At 33.2% G+C, this 13,457-nt stretch overlaps 1 protein-coding gene across 1 annotated transcript in view; it reads left to right on the forward strand.

Moving 5' to 3' along the window:
* LOC131952229 (uncharacterized) overlaps positions 1-13,457 on the forward strand; it is a 42,702-nt gene that overhangs the window by 2,508 nt on the left and 26,737 nt on the right. The window contains exons 2-3 of the mRNA XM_059314791.1: positions 10,760-10,919; positions 11,022-11,862. Of these exons, the coding sequence (XP_059170774.1) occupies positions 10,760-10,919; positions 11,022-11,862 (1,001 nt within the window). The remainder of the gene's footprint in view (positions 1-10,759; positions 10,920-11,021; positions 11,863-13,457) is intronic.

Here is a 13,457-nt window from a genome sequence, read left to right on the forward strand (position 1 = left end):
TGCCCGAATGCCACTTGCCCGAAGGCCGTTTGCCCGAAAAATGTTAACATTATATATTACTAAATAATCATTCGTAATCAATTTAAATTTAAAATGTTGGTAAACAAAACACATCTATGCAAAAAGAAAGTGAAAAAAAATATTATATATTACCACGCACACATTTTAAATTAATTTGTATTTGATATTTTAAAAGTGTAGAAACATACTTCCATATATAAAATTAGACAAAAATACAATTTTCATTCATCTCCGGATTTTAAAATGATTTTTGCTTTCTTTATTAAGTAATCGCTTCAACACACTGTCTTAACAAGGTGCATTAAATGGAGATCAAACTCATTTGACTACGTTCAGTTTTTAAATTTGCCACCTAGACCTCGCCTCATTCTTTTGTTAAATGATCACCTCACAAGTTAAGCATAACAAGATAAACAAACAAACGCGCTTCTGTTCAATGTTTCGAGACGACGCACTGCCTATACCGTGTCATAAAAGCTATATAACCACCGCAACACGTCGGCTAAACAAGGTGTTCAAAACATTCATCAAAGAATGTTAGAACACCGCCGCCAACATCAGCTTACATTAATTAAAGAATAACGTTTTTCTTACTGCACTTGCTCAGTTTTGAAAAAAAAAAATAAAAGCTAAATTTAAAAATATAAACAGCTTTGTTTTATGCTTAGATATGTGTTTATAATCAAAATTTCAAACTTAAATTGATTAAAAAATGTCTATTTGGAAATATTATTTATTATCTAATATTAATATTTTTCGGGCAAACGGCCTTCGGGCAAGTGGCATTCGGGCAAGTGTCCATTCGGGCATTTGTCGCATTCGGGCAAGTGTCCATTTGGGAAATCGGCCTTCGGGCAAACGGCATTCGGGCAAGTGTCTTTCGGGAAAACGTCCGGCTCCCTTGACCAATCATACAATAGTACAGTAAATCAAAATAATCTACGATTGGTTGCAACTAACCACGTGTGCTAAGCAGCCATCTTGTTTCTAGATAAACAAAACAATCGCCTGTCTTTGTTTGTTTACTTTATTTGCATAGACTCTTCTATTTGTTGTTTTAAAGTTAAACAACAACATTAAGTTTAATAATTGAAACTTTGCCAAGAAATGTACTGTTGATTGTCACTTGAACACTATTAAATACTGTTCCGTAAGCTTTATACTAAGCTGAAACAATGCGACATGGACATGTCTGTTAGTTTGAAGAATGTACTGTCCATCCCCTTTATCCCCATCATCCCCTTCTCGCCATTCAACCAACGGCCGGTTTATAATCTTGTTACAGCATGGTGTGATAGGCTTGAACACGTTTGTCAGGCTTTACATTGGAATGTATACGACACATGTGTTAATGTTTATGTCCATCTCTCCTCAAAGGGTTTTCTAGCAACGAATGTAAATACTAGATGGGATAGCTGATAAGCATTCATTTAGGCCCTTTACTTGACCCTATCTACACAGATGTGTTATTCACGGTTGAATGAACATTGGTAATCTATGGCTCATCGGTTCTTCACGCGGTGTGGTGGATTGGAGGGGCGTGTCTAGCCACAAGCGTTGTACCCAGTGTTGTGTAGTAGGCTATTATCATAAGGCAATAAACTTGTGTAAGCTACAATTTAAGTAGGAATAGACATTGTATTGAAGTGAGAAGACCGGCTAACAAACAAAACTTAATGTGGTTTGATAATAGTTGTTCTGAGAATAACAATCGAATGATAGGATGTGTAAGACTTAATGGTCATTAATAAATTACCTATTGTATACATATTTTCTGCTTACACCGAAAAATCTGTCTAAAACTTACAACATAAATCAACGCGTATTTTATTAGCCATATGGTTTATCCACACATTAAAAGAAGTCCTTTTCTGTTTTCTATAAGAGGAAACGCACAGTGTCTTTTTCTGCCTTTCTTTTCAAATTTTCTCAACTTTAAATTTTTACTAAAAATTCAACATTCAAATCGCTAAGGCTTTCGAACCCTTTGTCATACAAGACTGAACCATTCTATATGCATTTTAGCATTATACCATCTACAAAACTACGTTTATACATTAAGTTTACTACAATACTTTAGAAAATATTGATATTTATGTGGCAAAAAAAAAACATTTTAGAATTTGATTGCTTAATTAATTAGAGATTAGTTGATTTTTATTTCGTCTCAGACATGTAATTTACAGCGTCAGTTTGCCTTGCATTTTCGCTTTAGTATTACATTCTACAACATTAATACTTCTTTCTTATTTGTAGCCCACTTTCATTCATTTAAGATGGTTTACTTATACATAGATCTAATACAAAACGTCTAATTACAATTTTATTTTAAAAAAAAGACAACTCGAAAATGCAAATGTGTAATTAAAAGAGGATTCAAGAGATTTTTTCCCAATCGGCGTGGTGTGCTCTGGAGAGTTTGGGCTTTTAAGAAGAGCTGAAATAAATTTGGGATTACAGAAAATTAAAATGATACAAATTTTAAGCAACCGGAAAAGTGATGTTGATAACAATGAGTCACATCAAAGCAAACATTCTTCTCTTATTATTTTTTAAAATTTATTTGTTTTAAGCATTTAAAATAGTAAGAAGAAGAATGTATTTGATGGTTTTACACAGCTTCAAAGACATGAACATCAATTGTATATAGTAATTAAATGGAGAAAATAAAATTACATATGAACTAGACTAAAATAAGGTGTGCAAACTCAGTTTCTTTTCAATGCTTAGTTTATTGTGCTCCCATCCTCAGCTGCGAAGTCAAAAGTTCACATTGTAGCCACCTATGGACAGAAATAGAAACGATCGTTGGAGAAGTGTCTCTGATGCACATACTGATATGTCATTCCAAAATTTTCCATGACACAAAATTCACCTTTGGCGATGAGCGCTTTCTACCCTGATTCATTCGCCAGTCCATTTGGGTGGGGGGGGGGGAAGCGTGTGTGTGTGGTGGGTGGGGGGTGAAGTGTGTCTCTCTTTCTATCATTCAGATTGTGCCCCTTTAAAACATTAGAAACTTAGACTGTTCTAACTTTAATTTACTCGAGGGCTGATCGAGTGATGTTTGACTTGAGACTGTCTTAATTAAAATGAATACTTTATTTATTAATATTTCCATTTTTTTTATTCAATAATTTTTTTAGTTAAGTGAGAGTCCCCAGTCTATGTCTTACCTTGACTTGAAATATTTCTTTTAACTCGATGTCCGTGTATTTTCTAAAACAAAATCTAAATTTATTCCTATTTTCCCACATTGTTGAACTATAAATAGCAGTTGCCACTAGTCTGTTTTCGTCTTCTGTTCTTTGTCTAGTGTTAATTAAATTAAAAGTATGATTGATTTATTTTAAATAAATGTGTTTCTCAATTTCTTGTATATTTTCTTTACACGTTTGGCATGTTATTTTAACATTTTGATTTGAATTTGTATTTCCCTTTCTTTTGGTGTAATGCGTTTATTATGTAGGTTTCTAAATGTTTCTTTAATGTCTATTATGTTGTGTTCCCTGGCCCAACTAATTCTGGTCTATAAAGGTGTCGCTTGTCGTTTGATTAGGATGTTGTTGTGAACATACTGACACGCCTTTCGGGTGATACGATGGGTAGCGCAACACATAAGACTAAAAACCACCAACGGGTAACACAACAAGACTGAATGAAACAAAGGCTCGTTGAAACTATAAAATTTTAATAATATCTACAGTATCGACACCTAACAGAGTCTATTCTAAACACAAAACACACAAGCTAGTAAAACTATAATACAGTGGCTAAATACTAGTATAACCCTAACCTGTTCTAACCTTGGAGATCTGAACAAAACTGAAGCCATCACACGTTTTCACACACCTTATATACCCTTTCATAAACTGGTACAAACCGGACTATTAAAACTTACTGCACGAGAACTGAACAAGGACGAACGGGATAGGGTAACAAGTAACAACAACATTCACCCCCATTCATCACCCTTTATTTGTTCACTATAGATGTTGTATATTTTTTGTGTATCTTCTCCAATAATGTTTTTGTTTCCTTGGAATGTTGCTAGCATTTCTTTATACAAGCTGCCTATGTCATTTCCCTCATGGTGCGGTGTTGTGATGTTTAATTTTAGAATGCTCTTTATGTTTAACCCTATGTAGTATTGTGCTAATGGGTGATAATGCGGTTCTATCCTTATTCTATCCAGATGTTTTAATCGGAAGGTGTTTATTTTAGTATGAATGTCGTGTAGCCCTATGCCTCCATTTAATTTGTTTGTATTAAGGTTTTGTGGCTAATGTTTCTAATCGTGTTTTTGAAAATGAACTCTCTAATGTGCTTGTTTGTTTGTTTAATAAACGAGTTGGGTAATGTATAGTTCGTCGCTATGAAAATTATTTTTGGAATGATTTACCTATTTACTAATGCAGCTCTGGTAAAGATATTTGTATTGCAGTATTGGTATTTTTCCAGATTATGATTTGTTTTATTTTTCAGTGTGGCACAAGTTTCTTGGTCGTCTTTTGTGGGATCGCTGGTATAGGTTATTCCATAAATTCTGAGCTTGTCTGCTATTGTTATGTCTATGTGATAATTATCTTTACCTTTCCATTTACCTAAACCCATTACTTTTGATTTTTCTGCGTTTATTTTGCCCCCGCTTCCTTTCCCAAAGTTGTTGAATTTTTCTATTAGAGTCTGTGTTGCTTTTTCTGCTTATACTGAGACAGTAGTGTCGTCTGCGTATGCGAGTATTTTCTTGCCTACCGTGTTTAGAATGTACAGTCCTTTCATCGAGTAGTCCTGTCTAATATTTTCTAGTACAGGTTCTAGGCAAAGAATGTATAGTAGGGGAGATAAAGGACAACCTTGTCTAACTGATTTCTGTATGTAAAATGCGCTTGTAACACTGTTGTTTGTTAATAAATGACTATGTGCATTGTTGTATATTATTTTTTATCCATGTTTTAAAATAATGTCCTAGGTTGTAAGCATCTATTGTTTTCAGTAACCATGTATGATATACTCTATCGAAGGCTTTCTGTTGGTCGATGCTAAGAATTGCTAGTTGTTTGTCTTTCTGCGTGCTATAATGTATGATGTCTCTGATTCAGTGCGTGTATTAAGTCATTTTTGAAAGTTTTATAAAACTCACTGGTTAGTCCGTCTGATCCTGGAGCTTTATTTCGTTTTAGTCCGTCTATCGTCTTGGATATTTTCTCTTTTGTAATTGGGGCGTTGATTTTGGTACAGACATCGTTGTCTAGCCTTGTTGAGTTATTAAGATAAGGTTCTTGTATTTCATTGTCGGTATCTTCCTTGTTTAAGAGGTTTTTATAGTACAAAGTAAACTGACGTTTTATACTTTCTAGATCATTTGTTATAGTCCCATTGTCATCTGTTATGCTTCATATCTGTTTACTGTTGCAGTGTTTTTTATTTCCAAAATTGTGTTGTAATGGGAGAGCTCTTCGTTGCCTATCATGTCTGTTCTAGTACGAATTAGCGCTCCTTTGTGTAATTGTGTTTGTATTTTGTTTAATTCTGATTCTACTTTTTCAATTCTGTCCTGCAATGCGTTATGACTAATTAACGTATTTAGTTATTTGTCCAGTAGTTCTTCTGAAATTTTCCTATCTATGTTTATTTGCCTGGCAATTTTGATAGAGTATTCCCGTACCATATATTTAAAATCTTCCCAGAGCTCTAGTGCATGTGTGTTTGATGCTCTCTGTGTGAATTCTGATGCTAGCTTCCTTATTTCTGTGATGTATTCGCTATTTTCTAGAAGAGTGTTGTTGAGTTTACAAAATGTATTCTTTGTTCTGTGAGTGGGGTTAATTTGTAATTGAGCAATTACTATTTTGTGGTCTGTAAATGTAAATGTCTGATCGAGAGGTGTTTTATTTTGTTTACCATTATTCTTTCATGAGCGTCTAGCCTGGCTGCGCTATGATGCGTTCTGCTATAGTGTGTTGTTTCAGTGAAACATGTGTTTTCTGTAGGTGTCTTGTTAAGCTTGTCGTTTGTATTTTATTATTTAATGTACTAATTTGTTATTTATCGTGTTTTAGCTTTTTCATGTTCCTGTCATCTTGCCCTATTAGGTTTTTATCGTCAATAACCATATTAAAGTCACCTGCTAAAAGTATCGTCTTGTTTTGTATTCGATATTTATTAGTTCATTAAGCATGTGGTAGAAATATTTGTGCTCTTGTCTATGTGTTGGGGCGGGGAGCCGGACGTTTTCCCGAAAGACACTTGCCCGAATGCCGTTTGCCCGAAGGCCGATTTCCCGAATGGACACTTGCCCGAAAAATGTTAATATTAGTATATAAATAATATTACCAAAAAGACATTTTTAATCAATTCAAGTTTGAAAAATTAATAATAAACTCAATTCTAAGCATAAAAACAAAGATGTTCATATTTTTAAAAATTTAGCTTTTATTTTTTGTAAACTGAGAAATTGCTCTAAAAAGAAATCTTTTTTCTTAAACCAATAAAAGGTGATGTTGGTGGTGGTGTATCTACATTCTTATCATAAACGTTTTGAACACCTTGTTTAACCAACATGTTGCGGTGGTTAGATGGCTTTTATGACTCGGTGTCGGCGACGCGGCGTCTCGCAACATTGAACAGAGGCGCGTTTGTTGCATTTTTGTTTTGTTTTATACATGTGTGGTGATCATCTCACAAAGAACGAGGCTCGGTCTAGGCGGCGAATTTAAAAACTAAAGATAGTCAATTATGTTTTATCTCCATTTAATGCACCTTGTTTTGACAATGTGTGGAAACGATTACTTAAAAAAATAAACCAAAATTCATGTTAAAATCCTTATAGTGTATTATAGTTTTAAAATTATAATAGTGTGTATATATATGTATGTGTGCGTATATGTATGTATATATAAATAAATTCACACACACACACACACACATATATATATATATATATATATATATATATATATATATATATATATATATATATATATATATATATATATATATATATATATGTTTGTGTGTGTAAGCATGCGTGTGTGTATGTGTATGTGTGTAAGTGTGTGTGCGACAGTCCAGAAAAGGTTTAATAATTACAGTGTAGGATTTTCGTTCCTTAAAACTTTACTCTACGTCAATTGAATTCCCATTAATATGCGTTTTTCTTTTATAAAAGATTAGTAATGTCAGAAAAAATATACCTGTTCTGAGTTAAAGAGTTGTTTGTAGCATTTTTACATCGTTTAGTAGGTCTAGTGGCCTTAACTATATAAAAATTGCAGTATTAGGACTTGTGTTAAAACAAACAATTAAAAAATGACCTATTCATTACAATAAACTTATGCTTTTAGCTCCTAAAATTTCGACAAGGGTATCGTCTTCCGCCCACCCGCTCCAACCGTATGCTATTTTACTGATCCGATAACGATTCAAGAATCCATGATATTTATTTCTCTTGAATACAGAGATCCAAGTAGTATATCAGGTCCCCTTTCGGAATTTTTTGCAAGGAGCTGGAGCCGCAGACGCAAATACATATAGTAAAATACTCAAACGGCTCCAGGCCAGCCTGGCGCAATGACATATAGTAAATACTCTCGTTTGTTTTTAATTATTTTTTAATTAGTTTAATTTTAATAAGTTTGTTTTTAATAAGTTTCATTTTAATTAATTTGCATTTTGTTAGTTTGAATTTAAATAATTTGTTTTTTAATTTTTTTGTATTTGTTTGTTGTATTAAATTATTTTTTGTTTGTTGTTTTTAATTAGTTCGTTTTTAATTAGTTGTTTAATTTTAAAAATAAAGTAGTACTATTTACAATTTTTAAAAACAAAAGATTAACTACAGCATTTTTTATCAAGAAATCATAATTTTAAAAAAAATTTTAATTAGTATGTTTTTAATTAGTTTGTTTTTAATTAGTTGTTTAGTTTTAATAAGCATGACCTCATAAATTTTATTTATTTTTAATTAGCTTGATTTTTAATTAGTTTTTATTTTTTTATTTTTTGTTTTTAATTTGTTTGTTTTCAATTGGTTTGTTTTTATTAGTTTGTTCGTTTTATTTTTGTCACAATGACGTCATACTATGTAAGCAAATGGTAAGAAGATTAGCTTAGCGTTAGGAAAAAGATTTTTTTTATAGTAACTCTGTTTTGAGTTAGATCCCGGCGTTTCACTAACTCTTGCCAAAAATCTCATTACAAGTCTATCGATTTTTAATTTTTAAAAAAAATTAATTTGTTTGTTTCTAATTGGTTTGTTTTTAATTTATTGTTTAATTTTAAAAATAAGGTAGTACTATTTTAAATTTTTAATAACAAAACTTTAACTATGGCATTTTTTATCATGACATTTTAATTTTTTTGTTTTTAATTAGTTTGTTTTTAATTAGTTTGTTTTTTATTAGTTTGTTCGTTCTATTTTTGTAACAATGACGTCATACTATGTATGCAAATGGTAAGAAGATTAGCTAAGCGTTGGGACAAAGATTTTTTATAGTAACTATGTTTTGAGTTAGATCCCGGCGTTTCACCAACTGTTGCCAAAAATCTTATTACAAGTCTGTCTATTATTAATTTTTAATTTCAATTTTTATTTTTTTAATTAAATTTGTTTGTTTTTAATTTGTTTGTTTATTTGTTTGTTTTTAATTTGTTGTTTACTTTTAAAAAGCATGTAGTACTATTTTAAATTTTTAATATATTTTACATAATTTTTTTGTTTGTTTTAGGTTACACCATTTGTACTGCTTATTGATTATTAGAAAAATTTCCAATACTTGTTTGTTGGTTTCATGCACTTTTATTTACATAGGTCAGACTATATTGTAATCACGACGTTTTCATTTTTTTTTACCATATGTTAACTTTAAGGTTCTATAACTCTATCAGGTTATCTACCACTCCAGGCAAGATGTAAAATAATGCAATAAACTAAAAATATCTGATCTCTAACGTTAAAGTTGAGAGAATCATTAGAATCTTAACAAAGAACTAGCTTATTAACTTATTACTCAAAATCCAGTATAATTTTGAGATTTTAATTAGCCTAACAGAGCCCCCCCTCCTGTACCATTTTAATAAAAGTCACTAACGTATTTTACGTTTAAACAATTGTACTTTACGTTTTAATACAATCGGTTGTTTCATAAGTGGTAAGTAACGTTTATCGACTTACCAATCTAGTGTAAATTCTTCCGATTTTAGTTTAAAAAAGCGCCCCCCCCCCCATCTAAGAAAATCTGGAAAGCGGTTTTGCCGGTCCCTCTTTCTTAAGAGTATATGTTTTACAGTTAATAATCAAGGTAAAAAACAGTTCTACCAGTATGTAAAGGCGCGTAGCCATTACATTTCTTAACTTAGACTATTTATAACTCAAAATTGCAGCATAAAATCAGCCTTAAAATTTTTTCCCACCCTTTTGGCGCCCCCTACGGTCAGCGCCCGAGGCGGCCGCCCCCCACCCCGACCCTCCCCTAGCTACGCCTCTGTGTAAATTTAACGATGACGTAATCTTTGTTTACTTTTTTTCAAAAACATCTGCTATGCTTATATAAGAAACTACGGCACCTGGACAAACCTCTAGGGTTGGTCTACGACCTCAGAAAATATAAGGGGGATCGTTTGGCAATATTTTTTAATATATAGCTCATGTAGGGAGAATTTCACTTGTGGTAATTTTTTAGCCCTCGCCTTGCGAGCAGAGGTTGACCGATAGTTTATCCATAAGGCCGATTCATTTACCCAGGTTTTTAAAAAAATGAGCCGTATGTACAGAGCCAAAGTTCCAAAACATTGTTTTTCACCAGAAATTACTCAAAATTTGAAAGAATCAAGAGAATAAGATATTTTTCCTATGTTTACCTAACTGAAAAAGTACTTATGTTTTCTATAATTTAGAAATCTTAAATAGTGGAAGGTACTAATCAATTACGGATATGGGAAGGGTCACTCAAAATTTGAGTTTAATCCTATTACAAGATTTTATACAAGTACTGAAAATTTTGTCTACATACCTAAACAGTACTCAAATTATCGTTCACCCTCTGAAATGGAGTAGAATAAAAGTTTCTATTGGCTCTTCAGTAATTAGAAGTGAAGTAAACACCAGAGAACACCTTAGCGATGAAATATGAAAAACATCATTATTTGTGAAATGTTGCAAACTTAATTGAAAAATATTACTTAAGATATTGTGTTTACATACACATTAATCAAGCAGCATTTTTACTTTCAGATTCAAGCCGTTACACCGAGACCTCTCAGTGTTTACCTGACAAGGCGTTCTCAGTGTTGACTAACTTGAGGCAACTGTCAGTGATCGGTACTAACTGTAAATTGGGTCCCGGATTTCGGAAGCTAAAACGTCTTCAATCAATACGCTTTGGTAGCGTCTATAATACATGCTTTTTGACTCACTTGTGTGATAATTATTTTGAAAACATACAATCAGAGCAAAATATATCTATTTCGTTGGCACGCTGCAAACTCTCAAGCTTCACTAACACATCTTTTGTGATGGGATCAACGTTGTCAGGCCTGAACCTTGATAATACACAACTAACTTTACAACAAATTTTGGACGCTATCCAACTCTTTAAAACCGTGCAGGAGTTTTCATTAGAGAAATTAAGACAGGTACCAAGGGCCAGGTTTTTTTTAGACAAAATTTTGGAATTATTTGTAGAAACTGATATAAAAAGTTTGACTATTTCTAGAAACTATATGTATTTCAATTCAGAACCTGATTATGTATGTGTGCCCCCAACGTTGGAGACATTGGTTACTAATGCTGGCGATTTTTTTGTAAATGACCTCATTGATGCATTAAGAAATTCACCAGAAAACTCGCTCACAAAATTGCAGTTTAAAAGACCACTCAAAAAACCTAATGTTCTTAAGTAAGTAATCTATCGCAAACTATCCATTCATCTAATATTCATCTTTATACCCGTCCAAAATATCTGCTTCATTGTATATATTATTTAATATTTTTTTTACAGATTACAAAAGAACAAGATACAACGGCACAAAAAACAATTTTATTCCGAGTTTAATGGATTATCTAATTTGGAAGATTTAAATATTTCTTACTCACCTCTTTACTCGTATTCTAAAGACATGTTTAAAGGCATGAAAAATCTCCGTGTACTAGGACTCTCGGGTACTGGGGGTACAGGACTATGTGGGGGTGATTTAGACGACAGCTTGCTGAGAAACGATTTGGCAAAGCTCGAAGAACTAGGAGTAAGTGAATGTAAAATAAATTTTATACCAAACACATTTTATTTTCCGAAAAATCTTAAAAGATTATATTTAAGTAAAAATCGTTTGACGTTTTTCGAGGCATCCACCCTGAGACATTTGAACATGACATATTTAGATTTGTCATCTAACCGTTTACCCGGTCTATCGGATGAAATGTGGAAAGAACTAAAGAGATTAAAATTTGATAATCCAGAGTTTCTGGTAGATTTATCATACAACGACTTTCAATTTATCTGCACGTATGTTCAAAGTCTACATTTCTTGGTGACTAACACACAATTGATTGTCTACAAATACGGAATCAAGTTCAAAAAGGAAGACAATACGTATTTAAAATACTCGGAGATGGTCGCACAACTTCCTAGATTGACTCAAAACTGTCTGATCAAAGAAAACTTCAGCTTTGTGTTGACGACATTTTTCACCCATCTCCTGTGTTTGCTTGTTCTGGCCGTGTTTTTCCATTACCGCTGGAAGCTGAGGTACCTCTACTTTATTGGTCAACGGCGGCTACACATCGGTGGACGTTTGGTCAACTACAACCCACAGGTTGATGTCTTCATCACCTATGACGAGGTAAACGTATTGTCTAACAGAAATTGATCTAATAAAAAAAAGATCCAACTACGTTAAATGGTATATATATATATTGTTAATTTATCAATCGTAATATTTAAAGATTAGAAGTAATAAGTTGTATAATTACAATCTACCTAAAGTCAGTGGCGTAGCTACCTTAAAGCTAGCGTAAGTAAGGCATAGGGGCTCAAGGCAAATAGGGGCCTTTTTCCCACTTTGAAGAAAATTACAACTTTTACATTGGAATTTAAATATTTATTTTATAAAAAAAAATAAAAAAAAAATGGAAATCCAGTTTCTATTCTAGTGTAGAAAAATATCAAAAGTACTAAAAAGCCCCCCCCCATACCTTTCTAACAGTAGAAGTAGTGGCATTCAGTGTGGGAGGGGGGTCGTATAGGGCCCATCGGTATTAATAACACTATAGGCGTTGTTTTATTGTCGGGAAAGCCGTAGAGAGAATTAGAATATAAATATACTTGAACATTGACTCTTTTATGAGATCAGGCACCCGTAAATTTACAAGCTTCGCTACAAACCATCGACTTCCATCCATCCATAATTACAATTGAGACTTTTTAAAAACCCACACGCGAGGAGCAGTGCCGCCCCCCTAAATGAGAAGCCAGAAAGAAACTATGACTCCGTTAAAGTTTTCTGCAATTAATGTTGTCTTTATTTAGTTCGGAGGGCAGCGCCCTGACAGTGAGGCGGTTCAGTTTGTCACCCAGATTTTCCCAGCGTCCTGCACAGTGGGTCAGGGTTACTGCATTATTCAATGGCCAAACTGGCGCCCCGGGTTCCCTTATGAGAACTACGGCACATATAGGCTGCTGGTTTTAATGAGCGCTAAGCTATAGGGATACGGAGATCTACTATAATCTATGACTTAATAAAATAAGGAGTGTCCTCCAGCGCCTAGACAATAGTAGCCTATACGGTTGCGCGCCCCGAGTCTCTCCATTATGGTGATGTTAAGAAACAAATTGTAGATATGCACTTTAAGTAAGTAGCTTAGTCTTTCTTAGTATCGAATATTCAAAAGCAGCTAAAATGGACTTCAAGAAAATATTAATCTTTGCAAACTTGAAAGAAAAAATTAACAAATCAAAATAAATCGTCAGTAACTTTTTGAAATTTGTGTTTGGTTAGTGGCGTCACAAGGTTCGGTGTCACCCCACCCCCACCCCCTCCAAGAATTTTACATTTCCGTTGGAGTGTTACCCACTTTCCTTAATATTTTATTATTTTAACTGGATGAAACATAGTTTTGACAGTAAATTTTACGAGTTTTCGTCATGGTGTCACGCCTAAATTGTGACACCGCCGTCACCGCCTTTTGACGCTACTGTGTTAGCTTACTTAAATGTTAATTTGTTACTTAGCTTTTACATAAACGTGATATACAATCAAAGGTGATTTACGTTACGGGGTACTGCATAATAACACCGTATAAATACATAGTTAGGAGGTATAACATACACATTTTACAGATTGACAAAGGGCCCGAAAATCCTAGCTACTGCTTAAAGTACTAAACAATAAAACAAATTAGTAAACATCTCGAAGGATTGTGGTACATAAATGGATGA

Source organism: Physella acuta, unplaced genomic scaffold (assembly GCF_028476545.2).
Source record: "Physella acuta isolate Inbredline_101_S28 unplaced genomic scaffold, ASM2847654v3 ptg000070l, whole genome shotgun sequence".
Classification (NCBI taxonomy): Eukaryota; Metazoa; Mollusca; class Gastropoda; family Physidae; genus Physella; species Physella acuta.